The sequence below is a fragment of the Ambystoma mexicanum genome, chromosome 1q (genome assembly GCF_040938575.1).
Source record: "Ambystoma mexicanum isolate Mex_15411 chromosome 1q, UKY_AmexF1_1, whole genome shotgun sequence".
In the NCBI taxonomy this organism is placed as follows: domain Eukaryota; kingdom Metazoa; phylum Chordata; class Amphibia; order Caudata; family Ambystomatidae; genus Ambystoma; species Ambystoma mexicanum.
In genome coordinates this window covers 141,449,370-141,470,491 of record NC_090922.1, presented here as the reverse complement: position 1 = coordinate 141,470,491, position 21,122 = coordinate 141,449,370, and the positions used below count along the sequence as shown (strand labels likewise).

Here is a 21,122-nt window from a genome sequence, read left to right as displayed (position 1 = left end):
ACAGGGGGGCCTGTTCGTCTGTATCCCCGCACGCCACGGGATCGATTTGGTGCACTTGATCTGTCTTGGGGGTGCGTTTGTGCTGGAATTTTGTAATTTACCAGCACAGCCCATGCACCAAGAAAAAAAACCCACATAAAATGATACCCTGCCGATCTGCCCCCAGAGAGGGCAAACATTGCATGCCCCTTCCCTTTTGGGTCCAGAGGGCAAAAGGGCTGCTTATATGCCAAGTGGCCTCCCCTAAAAGAAATCCCCCAGGGTCTAGTGGCCATTGTGGCTCCTCGGGTTGTTAAAATGGTGGAAACTACCCCCAAATGTTCCCCCAGGGAAGCAGCAATGTTCTGCCGGGATGGGGGGGGCATTTCGTGGGCTGACCCTACAATTGTGCGCCAGCCCACTGAAATAACCTCCCCATGCATCAACAAAAACAAAAAATCAAATGTTACCCTCCCTAAGGGCAGATTGGCAGGTTATGCTGACGATCTGCCCCCATGGAGGGCAAAAACTGCATGCCCCATCCCTTTTGGGTCCAGAGGGGGAGAGGGACGCTTATCTGCTAAGTGGCCCCCTCCCCCAAAAGAAATCCCTCGGGGTCTAGTGGCCATTGCTGCGCAGGAGTGGCAAAATGGTGGAAAATACCCCCAATGTGCCCCCCCCAGTGAAGGAGCAAGGATCTGTATCTCCTCTGGGTGTTTTCTGGGAGGGACTGGGCCAGCCCCGCGCTACCCCCACGTTTGCCAATCTGTATACACTGGTATGCTGTTTTGCCTTCCTTGGGGGTAAATCTGTGAAGAACAGCACCCATATGCCCCCAAAGAAGGCACAACAACATTGTAACACCTTTGTGGCCATTTCTGGGGTGGGGTGGAGGGCTGTTTGGCCCCTGGTGCCAACACACCCATAATAATTTCCCTGGTGACCTAGTGGTCCTTGCTGCCTCCCAAGGGTGACAAAATGGGATCTGAGCCCCAATGTTACCGCCCCCCCCCCCCGAGAAGCAGCAGTGATATGCACCTCCTTGGGTGTGTGGGGATTTGTGGGAGGGATGGCCCACAGACAAAGGGCCAGCCCCCTAATGCCCCCAGGTTTGCCACTCTACATGGAGTGCAATGTTGTTTTGCCTTCCTTGGGAGCAAATTGGTGCAAAACAGAACCCATCTGCCCCCAAAAAAGGTAAAACAACATTGTGGCAATTTTCACGGTGGGGGCCGATTGGTCGGTGGGGGCCCCCCAACCCCAAAATAATTTCCCTGGTGGCTTACTGGTCATTGCTGCCTCCCAGGGTGGCAAAATGGAGCCAAGCCCTGTGGGTCAGCCCCTCATGCCCCCACATTTGCCATTATATGCATAGGAGGTATGTTGTTTTGCCTTCCTTGGGGGCAAATCGGAGGAAAACACCACAACTTTGTCCACAAAGAAGGCAAAACAACATGTTGCCAACTTTGTGGCAAAGTTCCGGGTGGGCACGAGGGGCCATTTGGTCTGTGGGGAGCCCCCAGCCCCAAAATCAATTCCCTGGTGGTCCAGTAAGATTGCTGGTTGAGGATATAACGATCCTCGACCAGCAATTTGCTTGTGGGAGGGCGTGTTGTAAAGGGGTAAGTCTGCACTTTCCAACTAGCCCTCCCCCAAGCAAATCGGGCAAATGGTGCCCAAGTAGCACAGAAAACTGTGTGTGCTCAATTAACATGCTGAAGCCTATAGGTGGAGTATGTAATCCAGGAGGTTAGAAAGGGAGGCTCTGATGGGCATATAGTATATGTCATTATGTTGTATTGTGTATTAATGTCTGCAATGTTAGTTTTAGAATGTTGTGTCTGATCTAATGTATCACAATAGAAGAAACATTTATTTTCTGACAATTTCAAAGCCCATCAGTGGCTGCGTTTCCGTACACAAAGGCTAGTTCACCCTGCCCGTATAAGCTTTCCCTAGAGGGTGGTGGTGGGCCGCCTATCTAATGAAGAGAAGTCAACCCCAACTTCTTAATTAGTATGTGCACTCTAAAAGCGCCCATGTACATGAACCTCAATATTGCTTCACGTGTGCAAAAGACCACAACCACCAGGCCTTACAAGACCATTTACAAACGACTGCATTTACGGCACAGTTCGAACAGGTTGGAAGTTAATTAACTTTTATTGCTCCCCCTCCAAGGTCGACCAGTTTCAGCGGTTTTTAATCACATTATTACTGCATTGTTTAGGACAAATAAATTGTTCTAGTTTCTATTTTTATTTTCAAATCATTTTCAAAACAGAGTTTCATATTATATAATGTAATCCGTGTGTAAGGTCAGGCCCAGCATTAGGGCGTAGGTCTTCGTGTACTCCTTCTGTTTGTACAACATGCAAGGACTGGAACATTTCTTATTAGTGTATACTTATTTAGGTGTTCAGCCTGTCGCTCCTCAGTCATCTAGAGTTCATGATAAGAGGATGGATGCAGGCCCCTGAACTCTAGATGATTGAGAAGTGACAGGCTGAACACCTAAATAAGTATACACTAATAAGAAATGTTCCAGTCCTTGCATGTTGTACAAACAGGAGTACACGAGGATCTACGCCCTAATGCTGTGCCCGACCATATACATTGTAGAATATGAAACCCTGTTCCTCCTGGACGTTCTTTCTCTCCTCCCACTCTTATGCTGCTGCTCTGGGGCTGCCACAGTATCTTGTGGAAGTCATTCCTTTGTTTTTGATTTGCATTCATTATTACTCTATTGGGTCTCTATGTCCCAGTATGTTTCAGAGTGGTATTCATTATGGCTCCATGGGTTTTCTTTGTTTTAGTACCAGACAGGTACTAGTCTTTATCCGAAGTATCACAACAGCAGATACACAGGATTTGATCCCAAAAGGATTGACGTTGTTATAGAGTTGCTGAATGGGTTGGTAAAAGGGTATATCCTTGCAATGAAAGTCCTTATCCCCCTGGGGGAAGGCACTCCTGGTGAGGTGCAGCTTACCTCTACCCCTAGAGAGGGTATCGCGTAATGGGATCACCTCCTTAGCCTCACAGGGAAAGGCTCGCCCCTGGGGAGAAGTGAATGAATCCCACAATTCATAACACAGGCCAATGGACGTTATGTAGACATTAAAAAGTAGAGGAGAGATTGCAGTCCCTTGAGGGAACCCACGAGTGAGAACAGAAGTAGACCTAAAAGGAGACAATGAGAGCGTCTGAGATCGCACTTGAACCAGTGAAGTACTGTGACGGAAACTCCAATCTCACCAAGACGGCGGCACAGGATAGTATGGTCAATGGTATCAAAAGTGGTGAATAAATCCAGCAGAATCAAAAACACAACCCCACCCTGGTCCAACATCTGTCATGAACCATCGGACGATTCCTTTCTGGACTTCATGGTCCCTGACCCATTGAGGCCTGCACTCGGCAGTTCTCCCAACGTGGCAGCGGAACGCCGTTTACCAGTTTCCGCGTCGTACGCACTACGTTCTACAAAGCTGACACGCCTCCGCAGCCCTGCTTGTCTTAACGCTACCGCTTGCAGTAGCCAGACGTGTGCTGCCGTAGTTCGTACAGCAAATTCCTTTGATTCCTGGTCCCCTAAATTCCTCCTCCTTCATCCTTTCCTTTATTGTCCTCACTCTGCTTCCCAGATTTCCTTTGCACTCGTCCTCCGAGTGCACTCCTCTTCGTTTCCTGGAACTTTCCCGGACTTCTGAACGTTTCCTGGAGACGGGACGCAGAATGCACGCTGGAACCTGAGTACCTACACACTGGGTTGTACAAGACCCGAACTGTGCGAAAGAAGACCCCATCGAAGAATTCCAACAAACAACACAGACAGGTGAGAAACCTGTGACAGATTGAGACGCCAACAAACTGATACAGATACGGACATGGAGGCTGCAGTCCAAGACCTCCTGCCCTGCATGCAGCAGTTAACAACAGAAGTTCAGAATCTCAAAGCCGAGAATGCCGCATTAAAGCAACTAGTCCTGTCACGTGATTCCGCGACCAAGGAAAGTGTATTGCTGGGCGGAGTGGTGGATAAATATGATGGCTCATCAAAGAACCTTCATGGCTTCCTCGATTCGTATTTAGTACACTTTACCTTTAAGCCCTACTACTTCTCTACCCCCAGGGCAAAGGTGGGCTTTATGATTTTGCATCTTTCCGGGAATGCATTAACTTGGGCTACGCCCTTAGTTAATTCTGGAGATGCCCTCCTGGATGACTATGATGGGTTCGTACAAGCTTTAAAGACCATGTTTGACTGCCCAGAACAGGTTTACAGTGCCCAAGATTGCCTCCTGGATTTCCAGCAAGGGTCCCAGGATTTGCTTACCTATGTAACTCGCTTTAAGCAACTGGCCAAGGAAGCAGATTGGTCCTCGGAGGCCTGTTTTACCCTTTTTGGAAGGGGACTGAATGAAGAGATAAAAGACGAGTTAGACAGGGTAGCTTGCCCAGGTTCCTTCCAGGCTCTAAAATGCCCTACCTAAAGACCTCTACAGAACCTTCCTCTAGAGCTGAGCCCGCTCCTGCCCCGACCACAGACCCAGAACCCATGCAACTAGGGGCCTTCCGCGGACCCATATCTCCGCAAGAAAGGATGAGACGGATTCACACCGGGCTATGTATGTCCTGTGCCTCTGACAAACACCTTGTGAGAGAATGTCCTCTAGCCCCTCCACGGCGTTCGGGAAATGCCAGCTCCCGATCCTAGACGGAGCACAGCTTCGGGAGAGAGATGTTTGCTCCACATCTATTCCATCCTTGGACAAAACAACCTTGCGATCTTGCAGGCCTTTCTATCGCCGTCCAAGAAAGAAACTTATCCCATTCTGAAATTAGTGGATTGTGGGGCCATGGGGATATTTATAGATCATGATTGGGTCACTACCACCACATTCCATATGAAACACAAGACATCATGCAACCTATAGAGGCCATCGATGGAAGACCTCCCTCTTTAGGACCCATAACCCTGCAAACCAAAGAGATCCAGCTCTCGATAAACCATCATCAAGAGGTGATCAAACTTGACATCTTAAAATCTGCCTATTATCCAATGGTACTGGGTATGCCATGGTTACAGAAGCACAACCCATACATCAACTGGGCAGCAGGATCCTTGTTTCTTGGTTCAGGACATTGTATGTCTCACTGTCTATCTCTGAATTCCTCGACATCCTCTGAAGGTGCGCTAACAGACCAGCAAGGCCCAATCACGGTCTCAAATATTATCCAGGTTCCCAAGGCCTATCAGGATTACACTGATGTGTTTTCAACCGCCATCGTTCAGGCCCTACACCCACACAGACCTGAAGACTGCGCTATTGATACTGAACCCTCAGCAGTGATTCCCTTTGGAAGGATGTTCATTCTATCAGAACCTGAGAAAAGGGCCCTCCGAGAATACTTGGATACTAACCTAGAAAATGGCACTATACAACCGTCCAAATCCCCGGCGGGAGCTTCATTGTTTTTTGTTCCCAAGAAAGATACCAATGAGCTTAGGCCTTGCCTTGATTATCGTGGTCTTAATCAATGCACCCTCAAGGACCGTTACCCATTGCCTTTAATCTCGGATAGCCTGGAAGCGGCGAGAGGAGCTGTAGTCTTCACAAAATTGGATCTCAGAGGAGCCTACCATTTGATCTGTATAAAGGAGGGTGACGAATGGAAAACAGCCTTTAGAACACCCTTTGGTCACTTTGAATACCTAGTTATGTCCTTCAGACTTGCCAATGCCCCAGCAGTCTTCCAATGTTTTATGGACCGGGTATTCTCCGATATGCTGTTCCTCTTCGTCATAGTTTACCTGGACGATATACTGATATACTCCAAGGACCATCTTAAGCATGAAGAACATGTTAAAGCAGTCTTACAGCGGCTACGTGAACATAAGATCCTGGCTAAACCCGAGAAATGCCTTTTCCATGTCTCTACTGTTCACGATCTCGGGTTTGTCCTTAGTCCAGAAGGAATTGGAATGGACCACTCAAAAGTAAACTCCATTCTATCCTGTTCCAACTACTGTGAAACAGATTCAATCCTTCCTGGGGCTTGCCAACTTCTACCAAAAATTCATACCTTCCTTTTCAGAGATAGTACAACCGATCATCACATTGTTGAAGAAGGCTACTCCCTTTCTCTGGACAGCAGCCCAAGATGAAGCGTTCCAACGATTGAAGTCGGAGTTCACACAAGCCCCAATCTTGGCTCAACCCGACATTGATCGACCCTTCCTAGTGGAGACGGATGCCTCCAACTACGCCATCGGAGCAGTCCTAAAACAGGAATTTGAAAACAAATTAGAACACCCCATCGCTCATCTCTCGCGAACCCTGATGCCTAGCGAGACCCATTATTCTGTTCTGGAAAAGGAACTATTAGCCATCCGTCAAGCCTTCACAGAGTGGCGTCATCTACTCCTGGGAGCAAAACATCCTGTTCAGGACCGCACGGACCATCGGAATCTTCAAGTTTTACAATCCCTGGAATGTAGGAATAGTCGTCAAGCCCGTTGGTCCTTCTTCTTTGCTCAGTACCAGTTCCAAACTCATCATGTTCCTGGAACACACAATATAATTGCTGACGCCTTATCCCGACGTCCCGACTACGAAACCATTGAAGACCGATCCTTCCCAAAGATGTTTCCCCACACAATATTCGTAGCCCAAGCAATCAGTCTCCTGGAAGATATTCGAATTCAAACCCAGTCCTCTGAAATCTGGAAGGAGTTTACCGGGAAGAATCGATGGAATCTTAAAACAAAGGACGGGTATTTATTCAAGGATTATGGCCTGGTCATCCCCATGCAGAGATTACGACCAAGGATTACAAGCCTCTGTCATGATACCTTTCATTCAGGACATTGTGGTATCACCAGCACTCTCCGTTTAGTACAAAGACAGTTTTGGTGGCCAGAGATGAGAGTTGACGTCCAGCAGTACATCCAAGCCTGTGCAGTCTGCACTCAAAACAAGCATGATAACAAGAAACCGGCAGGTCTCCTACTCCAACCAACGCTACCAACAAGACCTTGGGAATTCATCGCTACAGACTTTTTTTGCGGAATTACCACCTTCCAGGGGATACACAACTATCATGGTTACCATTGATTTATTCACTCACATGGCTCATTTTACACCCTTATATAAACTACCATCTTCCTCAGAACTCGCTGGAATCTTCCTGGAACACATATTCCGACATCATGGACTCTCTTCCAAGATCATATCAGACAGAGGACCTCAATACATATCTCAGTTCTGGAAACACTTATGTTGTATACTAGGAATCCAACGTGCCCTCTCCTCAGGTTATCATCCACAGACCAACGGAGCTACTGAACGTGTGAACCAAACACTGGGGCAGAATCTTCGCTGCTTCACCACCAAGGTCCGGGACGATTGGTCACTCTTAATACCTGTGGCAGAATTCGCCTACAACAATTCGGATTACTCAGCTGTCAAAACCACCCCTCCTTTTGCAGCCAAGGATTCCACCCTTTGGTTCTACCATCCATTCATCCACATCCTACACCAGTTCCTACAGTTGATTCCTGGATTGAAACCCTCATCAACGTACACAAGGAAGCCAAAGAACACCTTGAAAGGGCCTGAACAAGCATTAAACACTATGCAGACTCCAAAAGAAGACCAGGGCCTTCCTATGCAGTGGGTGATAAGGTCTGGCTGTCCTCGAAACTACTGCCTCAACACTTACGACCAAATAAGTTGGCTCCCCGGTACTTTGGTCCTTTTTCCAGAAAGGAAATCATTAACCCAGTGGCTTTCCGACTCAAACTACCACACTCCTGGAAAAGGATCCACCCAGTCTTTCACACTTCTCTGTTGAAACAATACGTCCAGTCCTCCCGGACTGCTCCAAGATCTACCCCTGTGGTTGTCGATGATTAGTTAGAATATGAATTGTCCAGAATATGTGACTACAGGTACAGACGTGGACAGCTACAGTATCTGGCCGAGTGGAAAGGGTACCCTCCCAGTGAACGCACCTGAGAACGCACCTGGGAACCAGTCTCAAACCTAAATGCCCCCAGACTGCTCCGAAGGTACCACCTTATACACCCAGGCAAACCCGGAGGAACAGGCCTTCGGAGGAGGCATGCTGTCATGAACCATTGGACGCGTCCTTTCTGGACTTCATGGTCCCTGACCCATAGAGGCCTGCACTCGGCAGTACTCCCAACATGGCCGCCGAACGCGGAACACTGTTTACCAGTCTCTGTGTCGTACGCACTATGTTCTACAAAGCTGATACGCCCCCGCGGCCCTGCGTGTCTCAACGCTACCGCTTGCAGTAGCCAGACGTGTGCTGCCATAGTTCATACAACGAATTCCTTTGATTCCTGGTTCCTGGTCCCCTAAATTCCTCCTCCTTCATCCTTTCCTTTCTTGTCCTCACTCTGCTTCCCGGATCTCCTTTGCACTCGTCCTCCGAGTGCACTCCTCTTCGTTTCCTGGAACCTTCCCAGACTTCTGAAAGTTTCCTGGAGACGGGACTCAGAACGCACGCTGGACCCGAGGACCTACACACTGGGTTGTACAAGACCCGAACTGTGCGAAAGAAGACCCCAATGAAGAATTCCAACAAACAACACAGACAGGTGTGAAGGGGGGAAACCTGTGACAACATCATTGCAAGGTCATCAATAACTGACACTAGCACAGATTCAGTGCCCAATTGAAAAGGGTCCAAGATGGAAGCATCCTCTAAAGAAATTCCATAATTGAAGACTGACTATATCTTACAGGACTTTCATAAGAAACATAAGAAGTGAAATAGGATGAAAATGTGCTAGAAGAGCAGGGTCTAAAGTAGGCTTTTTCAAAAGAGGCGTTATGAGAGCATGCTTGAGAACTGGTGGAATTAGTCCATGGATGAGAGAATGGTTAAAAGTTGATGTAAGAATTGGGAAAAGTTCACACAATTGTTTTTTAGAACTTTCAATGTGATAGGACTGAGAGAAGAACTAGATCGCAGCCGAGCTACTACAGCCCGGACCTGGTCTTGAGTTGCTGGACAAAAATTCGGAAAAGAAACATCACTACCATAGGAGGTCAAAGTGGTGAAGGTGGGAATAAATGTTGCACCTGTAACAGGAGCTGGAATATTATACAGAATATTACCAATCTTTTGAATAAAAAGATCTGACAGCTGATAGCAGATATTGTTACTCACCGGACGGGAAGTAAACCAATCGGTGGCCGGAAGACACAGGACTGCACTATTGATTGAAGAGCTAGGTCGGGGCCTCCAACCTAGCCTCCTCTCTGTGAGGGCACAAGACCTTTTTAACGATATGACCCTCTGCTGGGTAGGACCAGGCAGATGGACTGATCGCTCAAAAGGGCGGGGAGGACACGCCGCCAAGAACCCAGCTGTAAAGGAAAAAACAAGAGGTGAGCAATTGGAACTTTAAGAAGAATCCTTTCCCTTGATACTTCTTTCTAGTAGTACCTGAGCTATGCCCTCCCCTTGTTTAAGGCAACCGGAACCACCTATAAGTAAGAAAGGAGAATGTAACCTACACTAATGATAGTTGTCGCTAGGCTACGAGGTATAGAATCATAAATTGGAGAACCCTTACCACGGATGTTGTTGTTGAGTCTGAGTTATCCCAAAGGAGTCCAAAAACGGAAGTGCAAAATAATAAACGGGGAAGGTTAGTTAGGGAACTAAACCCGGGCGGAACGAGGGCCGCGCTAGAGTCGAGTGGGTGCACTCTCTGCAAGGCGTCCCTGTGCACTATTGAAGGATGTCCAATGGAAGTCTGATTGTGGAGATGATGGGAACAGCAACCATAAGAATTGTAGGTGATGGTTGCGGTGACAGGCAAAGGCAGTCCGTGAGGGAGAAAAGAGGTCTGGTACACAGGTGAGTAGTTTACCAAATCGGCAGGCAGAGGCAGTCCGTGAAGGAGGAATTAGGTCTGGTACACGGGTTAGTAGTTTTCCAAAATCGGCAGGCAGAGGCAGACCGTGAAGGAGGAAATAGGTCTGGTACACGGGTCAGTAGTTTTCCAAAATCGGCAGGCAGAGGCAGTCCGTGAAGGAGGAATTAGGTCTGGTACACAGGTAATTATAGTAGGATCGAAGACAGAACTTCTAAACACCGGGATGCAACTTTAATCAGAAGCAGCGACTTTCCCGGTTGTGCGGTTTAAATCGGGAAGGGGAAAGGCGGAACCGGACGAAACCGAGGTTCACGCATCATCGCCCATCTGCTGAGAGCGGGAGGCGGAATGCTGGGAATCGTAGTTCAACTCGCCGCAGGGCGCCTCGGAGTGAGCCGAGGCCATTATTTTCCAGGGCAGTTGCCAGTGGGCGTAGAATGGATTTGCAATGTGACGCATGCCCTTCCGAAGGGCTATAATCCTCCTCCGTGCCTGCCGAGGCGTAGCAGATATCCTGATTAGAAGGAACAATCAGAAACTAAACTAGGAGAAGATGGCTCCGTAACCACTGAGAACAGCACTGAATAATCATCTGGTCAAAAATTGAAATCTCCTACAACAATCAAGCAATCATTTCTCAGTTGTAGAACGGCAACCAAATCCGAGAAGGCCTCCAAAAATGTTGAATTTGAACGAAGTGGACAATAAACAATCAGATAGTGAATGGCTAAGGTAGGCGAGAGAGACATACAAACCAAAAGAGGTTTTATTTTTATGTCATGTGAAAGGAGGAAAATCGCGCAGTGGAAATGCTGCTTAAATATCATAGCAACACCATCTCCTGGGTGTACAGAGATACAATCCACATGAATAATTTCATAAGCAGGGGGAATGGCTTGAATAAGATCAGGAGAGAGCCGTGAGTAATCCATGTCTCTTTTACACAAATAAAGTCTGGTTCATGTACAAATAGCAAATCGAAAACATCAAGGTGGTACCCCACAAACGACTGAGCATTGCACAACATACCAAAAAGAGCAGGGCACTGGGGAGCTAAGGGAGAATAAATAAAGGGAGGGCCATCCCGAGGGCCAAAGGGTATCTATAGGAGTCAGCGCACATAGTGCCGCTCTGTCATATACAGTAACAGACCTCCTACCCATAAATACGGCTGCATCATCTTCCCGGGCACCAGTTCTGTCCACCTAGAGCCCAGTCGGGGCCTGGACGGGGATGGACAGACTTTGCTTTGGTGCAAGTTCAGTGCGTGTCTGCTGCACATTCGGCATGACCTATTGGATATATAAAATATATAAAACATAATATTACACTAATCCAATCCGTAGCTAGATCCAAAAAGTAACTGGAAAAAAAACAGACTGACGAATACCACCATGCAACGTGCAATTCAAACCAGGTACAGGCACCCGGGGGTCAGTCTGCAGGAAACCAGTCACCCTCATCCACCGTAAGCGCAGTGGGTACAAGGAGAAAAACAGACTGATAGAAAATAAGCAAACATAAAAGATTATAAAAGCATAACAAATCTATAGCTATAGATTAGCAAAATAGGGTTCTAGTGATAAGCACACCTTATTTTAAACCAGTTATTAAATAACCTTTCATAAAAATAGATAAAAGTGGCTAGCTATACATTTCAGAAAAAGGCTCGCTTTAGAGAGCAGAGCAAGTGTTACTTTAATTAATCTCACTGCCCGATAATAAAATACGAGTATGAAAGAAGGGAGGGAAAAAAGAAACTAAAACCAGCAGTCACAAGCCTCAAATTGTGCACGTTATTTGCTTAGATCACTGACCTGGCCTTAACAGGCCAAAATAGGCTTCACGTCAGGGAATTGAAGTTCCCATGAGTTCTAAACTTAACATACATAAAAAAAAAACTTCAAAGTGAAACCGATACCGACAGCGTTTCTAAACAGATGCACCCTACCTAATCACAGAAAATAAATACTATGTTTAAAAGATTAACAATTCTTCAACAATTTCAGTGCGTTTAAAAGTATGGTAAAATCATTGTTTGAACTGGTACTAGGCTGAGAAAAAGAAAACAAGTACAACCATGGCTGATGTGAGAAATTGCGCTCAGCAGCTCCGGAAGGATTTGGTTGATCAAATAGACAAAAGGATTGGATGGAAATGGAGTAGACTATGCTTATGCGATCCATCCAATTACCCAAGACTGGCTCTGAACATTTAATGATGGGGGACATCCAACACGTAGAGCAGCCAAAAAGCTGATGAAAGGCTTGAGCAGACAAGGATCAGTGCCTGGCCACATCCAACCACCTAAAAAGATGATATTTGTAGGCGAGTTTAAGCAGAATGATAATCAAATGGTAACATGAATTGAAAAAAGACCCAATAATATGAGGACAATAAATGATGTGAATAATATAGCATTGCAACAGCAAAGGAACGATATTAATTCGAAGGAAGATAATGGACACAATTTTAGTAACTACCATGTCATAGGCTCAAGAGAATTTAAAGCCAGCCAGCTTGCTCCTCTGAACATGACACCTTATGTGTATGTTTAGTAATGGATCAAAGTTAGGAGTGGAGTTTGGCAAGAACAAGGTTTTGCCTTTAAAAGGCTGATAAAGGTCCCGAATGCAGCCTGCTGCTCTCACACAGAATACTTACCTGGCATCGAAATGCCACACAAACATTAATGCAGGCAGGATCTGATGTCAACACAAACAGAGCTCCATTTAAGGAGGTACAAAATATCTCGCCCTTTTCTCTTCCACTGGCATAAATATATTCCTACTCTTACATCTCTTGTTCTTTTTTCCTTAACCATCCTGGCCTATATATTCTGGCTTCTGCAGTGTCTGCCTATTTAACCTCTGCAAGGAAGTAGACCTTACAATTCGACCCACACTATCCATTTCCAGTGAATCGTTTTAAACAGTCTACTTACAGACTTCCTCAAACAAACCATTTCCCATGTCCAAATACTCCTATGCAATTTCAATTGTACATTTCCCTAAAACATTCTATGATGTGTCCCTTAAAATCTGCACCTGCTAGCAATGCAAAAATACACCACAACTAGCACAGATATGGATTTTAACCTTTGCACCGACACCATTTGGCCACAATCTCACCTTTGTCCATTGGTTCCAGCGTGGATCATACCGGTACAGCATATTGGAAGCAGCATCCCCTCCATTGTCACGTGAAAAACTCCCACCAGCAACAAAGATGAAGTCACCCAACACAGTAACGCAATGATGGCTTCTTCTGGCTGGCAGCTGGGTCTCCGATACCCATGTTCCCCTCTTTGGATCCAGAAAGCAGGCTGCATCACTTAGTTCCAGACATCGCTCTGAAACCTCTCCTCCAACAAAGAGCAACCTGTCGCCATCTGTTCGTAAAGCGCTCCGTCTGTTCTGGAGCACAGGCTGGGCGCTGACATTGTTGTGATAGTAGATGGCCTCGTCAATGAAACTTTGGCAGTCCACTTGTTGCGGGAGGAGCGAGCTCACAGCAGGCTTAACCCGATTAACCAGATCGTTCTTGGATATTAAGGAGAAGCGAATGTTTTGTAGGACCCGGTGAGCTTCTTTAGCTCTCTCTGGGCAATGGGTTAGCCACTGTAAGGCTGCCTGCAACAAATCATGCTCCCACTCCTGCTGGACTCGATCGCTGTCAAGGTACAGGCAAAGTTTTTCGACATGGATGTTTGACAGGAAATTGGGAGTAACGGACAATGTTCCAAAATGTTTTAAGATAAAGGCATCAATGTACGAGTCCAGGCGCTCCAGGGTGTACATAGACGCCAGCTCTTGCAGGTAAAGGTAATTCTCGTCATTAAGCTCTTTTTCTAGATACTCACAGCACAAGTCAACCACCTTCCAGATCTGCAGCAGGTGAGCCGTCTCCAGAACCGAGTCCACATTGCCATCGTCCAGCATCAGCTCATTGTAGTACAGGAAGTCCAAAACCGCTTGAAGTCCAATGGCAGAAGCGCCAACCAGCTCGACTTCCTTCTGGTAGGTTTCCCGCATGCCAATGGTGAACATAGAATTGAAATACTCACTGCACACTGCCAGAATATTCCGGTGCGCTGGGAATCTCTCATCATCTGCTACCAGGACCACGTCACAGAAGAGGCCCCTCTGCCTCTGCTCACTTAGGCCACGAAGAACTAGGTCAGAATGTTCACTCCACTTATAAACCTAGGAGAAGAGTGATATGTTAATAAAACAGTATTGGTTGTGTGCTCTAACCAGAAATCATCATCAACTACAAATGATGTAAAATAGTCAAAAACCCGGCTTTCCTGATTAGGAGTGGGTGGAACTGCGACATACCATGCTCAAATAGTTAGTCTGCACTGGCCGCATATGTCGGACATGTTTTCATGGAGATTTGATCACTTTGACAGAAGGAATCCTTTTGCAGAGGGGAAACTTTTAGGGCAAATAGTACCATTCCTATGCGTAATTGGCCATTGTAAATCACTGAATACGTGGGTTAGGCTGGCGGAGGGAGATGTTGACACATTTTATTAATAATTACTGAAGGTTGTGGCTAAAAATTGAATTTTAAGTTTACCTGTAAACATCTTTTGCCAATGTGCGAAATACTGTAAATCCATACATGTCTTTAGATCGTGCGTTTCTGAATCTTACATTTCAATCTGATGTACAATACCATGAACGTTTTACGCACCTACTGGGGCCCAAACTAAAAGATTCCTTGTGCCTATGTTTGAGAACACAATACATGATTCCAACTGCACTATGTGGCGAGCAAGGTGTGCCTTCTTAACACGCCATTGCCATCAATGTTAGAACTGTGAATGGTTTTCAGTCAGGGGAAAATGTAGCTCTTTTCTGCTCTCAGGAGTATTACTGGTGGTAAAGCGATCCAGAATTGCAATCCATGTACATTCTTGCTGCATCCAATAAAGTTTAAAATGAGGATTCCATTTTACTATGTGAAAGAAATTCAGGCACAACTTTTGGTTGTTAATTTTGCTTTGTGGCTACTATCTGATGAAGAGGTGTAAGTGACTTGAAAAGCGTATGCATTGTTCCGTCTCAGAATAATATTTTCGCTAAGTCTAATAAAAAGGTGTCAAAGCTTGGATTTTGTGCGAGAATAAAGAGACAAGTATATACAGCCTGAAGTGTATGGCGCTAGGGATTTTAATTATTGGCAAACATGTGAAGCCAGGCCCTAGTTGTCCTATTAACAGCAAAGATACATTTGTATGACTAATCTAGGGAGATGAATGGGCACAGATAAAAAACAAAACTACCATTTAACATAGATCCACAGAGATCCACATTTTCTATTCTTTTTTTCTAACCATGTAAGGACCTCTTTTGACTATGACTGGCCTTAATGTAGAGGAAACAAGCTGGGTGAACTTTCCTTCCCCGTGTTTCAATGGGATTCTGCTTCAAAAGAAAAGAACACAAGGAAATCCTGATTGGCAAAAATAAGTTCTAATGCAGTTCGATACAACTTCAACTTGTCAGCAGAAAGTTCCAACACAAAAACCATCAGACTACTTCTTCTTGGAACGGGTTCTTAGTTCCTTAATAGCAACAATGTCAGTCTTGGTCAGGTTGATTTGCCACAAAGGAGTTTCAAAGAAATACATTTCCTTCACAACAGCTTTACTCAGCTTTTCTGTTAGCACCACAAACAAAATAGAATGTCTCAGTCATAACCACTTTATAACACTTCATCAACTTCTACCTCGTTTACTCCTATGCCAGGATTACAACTCCAAAGGTTCGTCATTCGAGAATACTCCCCTGCCCAATCAACGTTTCACATCAACAGTGGTTTAGAACAATTGACAATAGGTTCACAACTTCATAGTATTCCACATATTTACTTCAGCACTTGCAACAACTCTTCAGGAAAAAACAAGATTCACATTGGTGCTCTTTAATATTCTTCTACAAATGGCGCTCCTCTCGTTCTGAATATCCCTTCCCCAGAAGGGCAGCCTTTTTGCCACTCTTTGTTTCCCTACTACACCAGTAACCAATGAAAGCCAAGGATAGGGTGTCTTTCTGCTTCTCCCTGGGCTTCAGCAATGTGAGTTTATACCAGTGCTCACCATATTTATGTATTTATTTACTGTGCATTTGTAAGGTGCTTATACATCAAGTAAATTGTGTTTCAAAGCACCTACAGGGCAAACGGGAGGTAACATGGGAAAGAAAAGCAAATATAACAATAAAAGATAGAGGCAGACCTACTAGGCCTTGTGAGCATTCAGAACGTGAAAGTGCAGAGCGAGACAGAGGGGATGAGGAAATGGGGGTAACTGCTAGGTGTAACAAAGAGGGAAGTGCTAGGCAGTAAGCAGTCATTAAGTGACTTGGTAAGAATGTTCAGCTGCCAATAAATAACTACGTGCAGGCCTGTGGTTGAATAGGTCAGTGGTTGCCAACAGGGGAGTTGCTAGATCTGGAAAAGACCCGGGGCTAAGCTGATGTCGGAACTGTTGGGACTGTGGGCTAGCTAGACTTTTGGCTGTAGCTCCTGAGATTCTATCCAGGGCTACAACCAAAAGATCAGGGGCTATAGCCTCCTTAGCCCCCCCTAGCAACGCCCCTGGTTGCCAAGGCAAGTGCTGGGAGCGGGCAGAGGCTGAAGGCGATTGGGTGTGGGGGGCCAGGACCCAAGAGGACATGTAGGGGCCCTGTCACCAATCTCAGCAACTGTGGGGTTTAGTAGAGGAGGGAGGAAGGGAAGGAAGAGGTGACAAGGAAGGCCTTGAGGAGCTTCTGGAATTTGAGGAGATCTGGCTCAAGACAAAGAGGAAGGGGAAGGCTGTTCCATAGGAGAGAGCCTGTCAAGGAAAGAGATCGTCCACCAGCTTGCGGTTTAGCGAATCCCTTGACACACAGAGAGTTGGTGCCGGAGGAACATAAAGATCTGGATGGAGAGTATTTAGTGAGAGCCAGTTGTAGATAGCGTGGTCCCTGGCCCCAGACAACCTTGTGGATGATGCAGAGGAATTTGAATTTGATCCTTGCAGCAACCCGGGAGCCAGTAGAGAGATTTTAGGGCTGAAGAGATGCGGTCCCTGGGCTTGAGGCCAACCAAGAAGTCTTGCAGCACTATTCTGGATTAGCTGGAGGGGTCGTAGAGAAGAAGAGGGTAGATTAAGGAAAATACTATTGCAGTAGTCTAGCCCAGAGAGAAACAGAGCTCTAGAGTTAATGAGCTTCTGGGGGAAAGTGAGAAAAGGAGAATTACTTTGAGGAGGTGGAGTTGAAAGTGGGCCTTCTTGGCAAGGTCCTGAATTTGAGGGAGGAAGGAAAAAGAGGAGTCGAAGATGACTCCAAGGTTTCTGGCTTCAGAGGAAGGAGAAAGGGGAGAGCCCACAGAAGATGGCCAGAGTGAGGGGAAGAAAGACGGAGAAGGAGTCCCAATAGGAAGGATCTCAGTCTTGCTGGCCTTGAGGCAGAGATCGTTGGAAGTACACCAGGACTGGATGGCAGATAGGCAGTCAAGAAAGATGGAGGGAGTAAGGAGAGGATCAGAGGGAAGTTTGAAGAAGAGCTGTGTGTCATCTGCATTACACTGGAAGTTGGGGGAGAAGGTTGAAATGAGGTGTGTAAGCGGGGCAAGATAGGTGTTAAAGAGCAGGGGGAGAAAGGCTGGATCACTGGAGGATCCCCCAGCTGGAGATAGAGGTGGGGGAGGAGAAAGAGCCCAGAATAACCTGGCACAGACAGTCATTGAGGAAGGAGGTCAGCCAGTCCAGTGCCCGCTACAAGATACTTAGGGTATCGTGGAGCTGTTTTATGAGGATGGAGTGGCTGACTGTATCAAATGCAGAGGAGAGATCAAGTAGAATGAGAACAGTTGGAGAGTTGGAGTCAAGAGATGCAGCAGCTGTTTCTGTGCCTCTGGATGCTCAGAATCCAGATTGATGGTCGTGTAGGTAACCAACAAGTTCAGTGTGCTGGGTCAGTTGGGGGAAAACCAGCTTCTCCAAGAGTTTCCTAAGGAAGGGGGTGATAGATATGGGGCGGTAGTTGGCTGGACGAGACTGGTCTGCAGAAGACTTTTTCAGGAGGGGGCACACAAGGGAGTGCTTGAGGGAGGAGGCGAAAGATCCAGTAGCAAAAGATTGGTTGCAGAAATCAGCAAGTGCAGGGGAAAGAGAGCCAATATTGTCCTCAATGGTTCTAGAGGAACAGGGCGAGACCTGTTTGAAGGAGACCATCATGGAGTGGACAACTCTGGTGACCTCATCGGGAGTGATAGGAGAGAAGGAGGAGAAAATGGCAGAGTGGGGATTGGAGGCCATAGGAGGCAGGGGGTGTGGGAAGGACGCAAGTGTGCTCAGGATGTCCCGAGCTTTTGCAGTGAAGTTTGTGGCCAGTGCGTTGCAGAGGGCTTGGGAGGCTAGAGACGTCTATGTAATTTCATCGACACCCGTTTTTGTGACAGGTGCTTTGCCGTGGAATGTTAACATTGTTTTTGGGTCGATACCCCCAACCCCACCCCCATCATTTACCTATTTATTTTATTCCTGAACCCCCCCAACCCTTTATATGCCCCTGCCCACCCCCCCAAAATGAAATGCAAAAAGCTTCTTCCGGAAAAAATGCTGCAGCAACACACCCGTCGTAAAAACGGGTGTCGATCAAAGAGCCCTATACTGGAAGAGGTGAGGAGGAGACTGCGGAAGGGTTGGCTAGTTCCTTACAGATTTTAAAGAGTGCAGCCGTGTTGCTGGATGCACCAAAAACGCAAGTCTGGATGTGGGCCGTTTTCTTGGAGCGAATGGAGAGTCGGTATTGCCTTTGGAGCAGGCTACTGGCCAGTTTGTCAAAGGGTGAGCCTGAAGTCTGCCACTTCCGTTCCGCAGCTCTGCACTTGCATTTCAGGGCTGCAAGGTTGGAGTCCTACCAGGTGTAATGCTTGGATGCATGTTTCAGGCGGATCCTCATGACTGGGGAAAGAATGTCAAGGGTGTTAGTGATGGCAAGATGGAGGTCGCTGAGAGCAAAGTCAGAGGTACAGTCTGCAGTGGGAAGAGAGGGGGGGTGTAGGTAGATGTGAAGACAGCAGCTGACACTCGTCTCATCGGGCGGATGTTCGCGATCGAGGTTGGCAGGGCTGGTGGAGGTGCAGTCAAAGGGCAGAGAGGACCCAGGTGAGGGGAGAATGGTCTGACCAGGAGAGTGGGGTGATAAGGGGGGGACTGAAAGATCAGTGTGGATAAAGGCATCAAGAGTGTGTCCAGTCGAGTGGGTAGGACCAGAAGGGAGAATGGAGAGCGAGATGCAGAGGTCACGGAAGAGAGTGGATGCCGTGATTGAGGAATCAAGGTGGATGTTGAAGTCAGCCAGAAGGAGTTTAGACGTGGTTGTGAGAAGAGAGGAGCAGAAATCTGCCCATTCAGAGAGGAACAGGATGGTAGCGCCAGGTGGCCTCTAGATAATGGCAATGGTCAGAGCGGAGGTGGGAGAGATGACCAGTTTGCGAAAAAGGCTTTTGAAGGAAGAGTAAGGCTGGGTGGGTATGGAAGAGTAAGGCTGGGTGGGTATGAGGGAAGAAGGGGCCCACTCACGGAAGATCAGAGCAACCCCACCGCCAGCACAGTTAGTGCGAGGCTTGGAGATTATGTTATAGCCATCAGAAAGAACGAAGTCACAAGCAGTGACTGAGCTAGCATTGAACCACGTCTCAGTAAGAGCAAGGATATCGAGGTCAAGGTCTTCAAGGAGGAGGCAGATGTGTTTGATGGCAGAACAAGCATTAAGCGTGGTTAGATGCAGGAGGTCACCACCTTCGAAGGTTTTCCTAGGCGGGGTACAGCGGCGTGGTACACCAGTCGGAGGAGGTTGGGGGGGCAGAGAGAGTGGAAGGAGGAGTATCAGGTGTGGGAAGAAAGTGGATGCGGAATGGCAGGCGCCGGTCAAAGAGGAGAAGGTTGGGTTGAGGACCCTCAACCAAGATAGTGCCAGTGTGATCGACATCAATGATGCACCTGGATGATGCGAAGCCCACCAAAAGTATTTCCCATTTAGTGCCACCATTAATGGGTGAAGATGTGAGAGGAGAGAGTAGAGACGAGATGAGGAATCCATAGATCTGGACAGGGGACAGAAAAGAGGTTAAGAGAGAAGAATTGTCTGGAAGTTGCGCTGACATAGGTATCTGCGATAGGTAGGCCAGGGTTCCTAGTCATTGCATCAACTGCCAAACCGTTGAATGCCATACCATTGAAAAAAAAAAACTTTGAAATAAAAGCATTTAATGCATTTTTTTATTATTGTTCTTTTTTATTTTTTTAATAGAAGGGGTTCCCTCCTTTCCCCCCATTTTTTAACTTTAAACCCCATTTTTATTAAACTAAACCCTTTACCATTTAAAAAAATTAATTTGATGCTTTTTTCAATGCTTTTTTTTTTCAATGGTAAGGCATTCGACGGTTTGGCAGTCAATGCAATGACCAGATACCGTAGGCCAGGGTTAGTGGTCAAGATGTGTTTAAGCTTTTTTCTTCCCGATTTCATGAGAGAGGGAGGGTAGGTGATAGTATAGCAATTAGCAAAGATAGGGGAGATGGTGAGTGCCATAGCGGCTGCGGTGGATAGGAGTATGAAAAAGGAGGGGCTGCACAGTATGAGCCCAAACTCAACAGGTGGCCTAGTAGCCAAGGGAAGCAAGAAAACAGATGCACTGGGAATACTTTAGTACTGCAGATGGGTGCAGAGATGTTAAAAAACACACCAGGATTCGAATTCACACAGGAGACCCAGAATGCAGTGAGAGGAAGGATCAAGTAAGGCACGGAGGTAGAATCGGCATAACTTGCTTCAACAGTTGTTTACGTTAGTGGGGAAACAAAAGAAAAAAGAAAAGTGATAATGTCCAGCCATGACTCACAAGTATTCTTAGGAGTGCACAAAGTTCCAGAGGACCAAGATCGTGGAAGAACAGGCTGAATGCCTGGTGGCTGTTCCATGTGGTGCTGCAGGGGTGCACAAACAAGCCCCCACTGCTCCCTGAGCCCTCAAGACCCGGAAAGGCACAGACAAACAAGTTACTTACCAACTGTAATTTTCTCTCGACTGGATGTTCCTGCCACGTATTCCTCACCTTTGATATTCGTATCCTCAGCTTTGCTGCATCGGAAAAATGTTTTCCCATACCATAGGGCGCTGTGCTCGATGTCATGGCATTGATGTTCCTTGAG

General features: G+C 46.8%; 1 protein-coding gene and 1 long non-coding RNA gene across 4 annotated transcripts in view; one reads left to right on the top strand and one right to left on the bottom strand.

Annotated features, from left to right (window-relative positions):
• Window positions 1–21,122, bottom strand: part of KLHL36 (kelch like family member 36) — a 247,898-nt gene that overhangs the window by 133,294 nt on the left and 93,482 nt on the right. For all 3 annotated transcript variants that reach the window (XM_069636247.1, XM_069636245.1, XM_069636246.1), the window contains one exon: window positions 13,036–14,109. In XM_069636247.1, coding sequence (XP_069492348.1) covers window positions 13,036–14,109 — 1,074 coding nt within the window. The remainder of the gene's footprint in view (window positions 1–13,035; window positions 14,110–21,122) is intronic.
• The window catches only part of LOC138525955 (uncharacterized), a 242,584-nt gene that overhangs the window by 162,584 nt on the left and 58,878 nt on the right, over window positions 1–21,122 (top strand). The window lies entirely within an intron of this gene.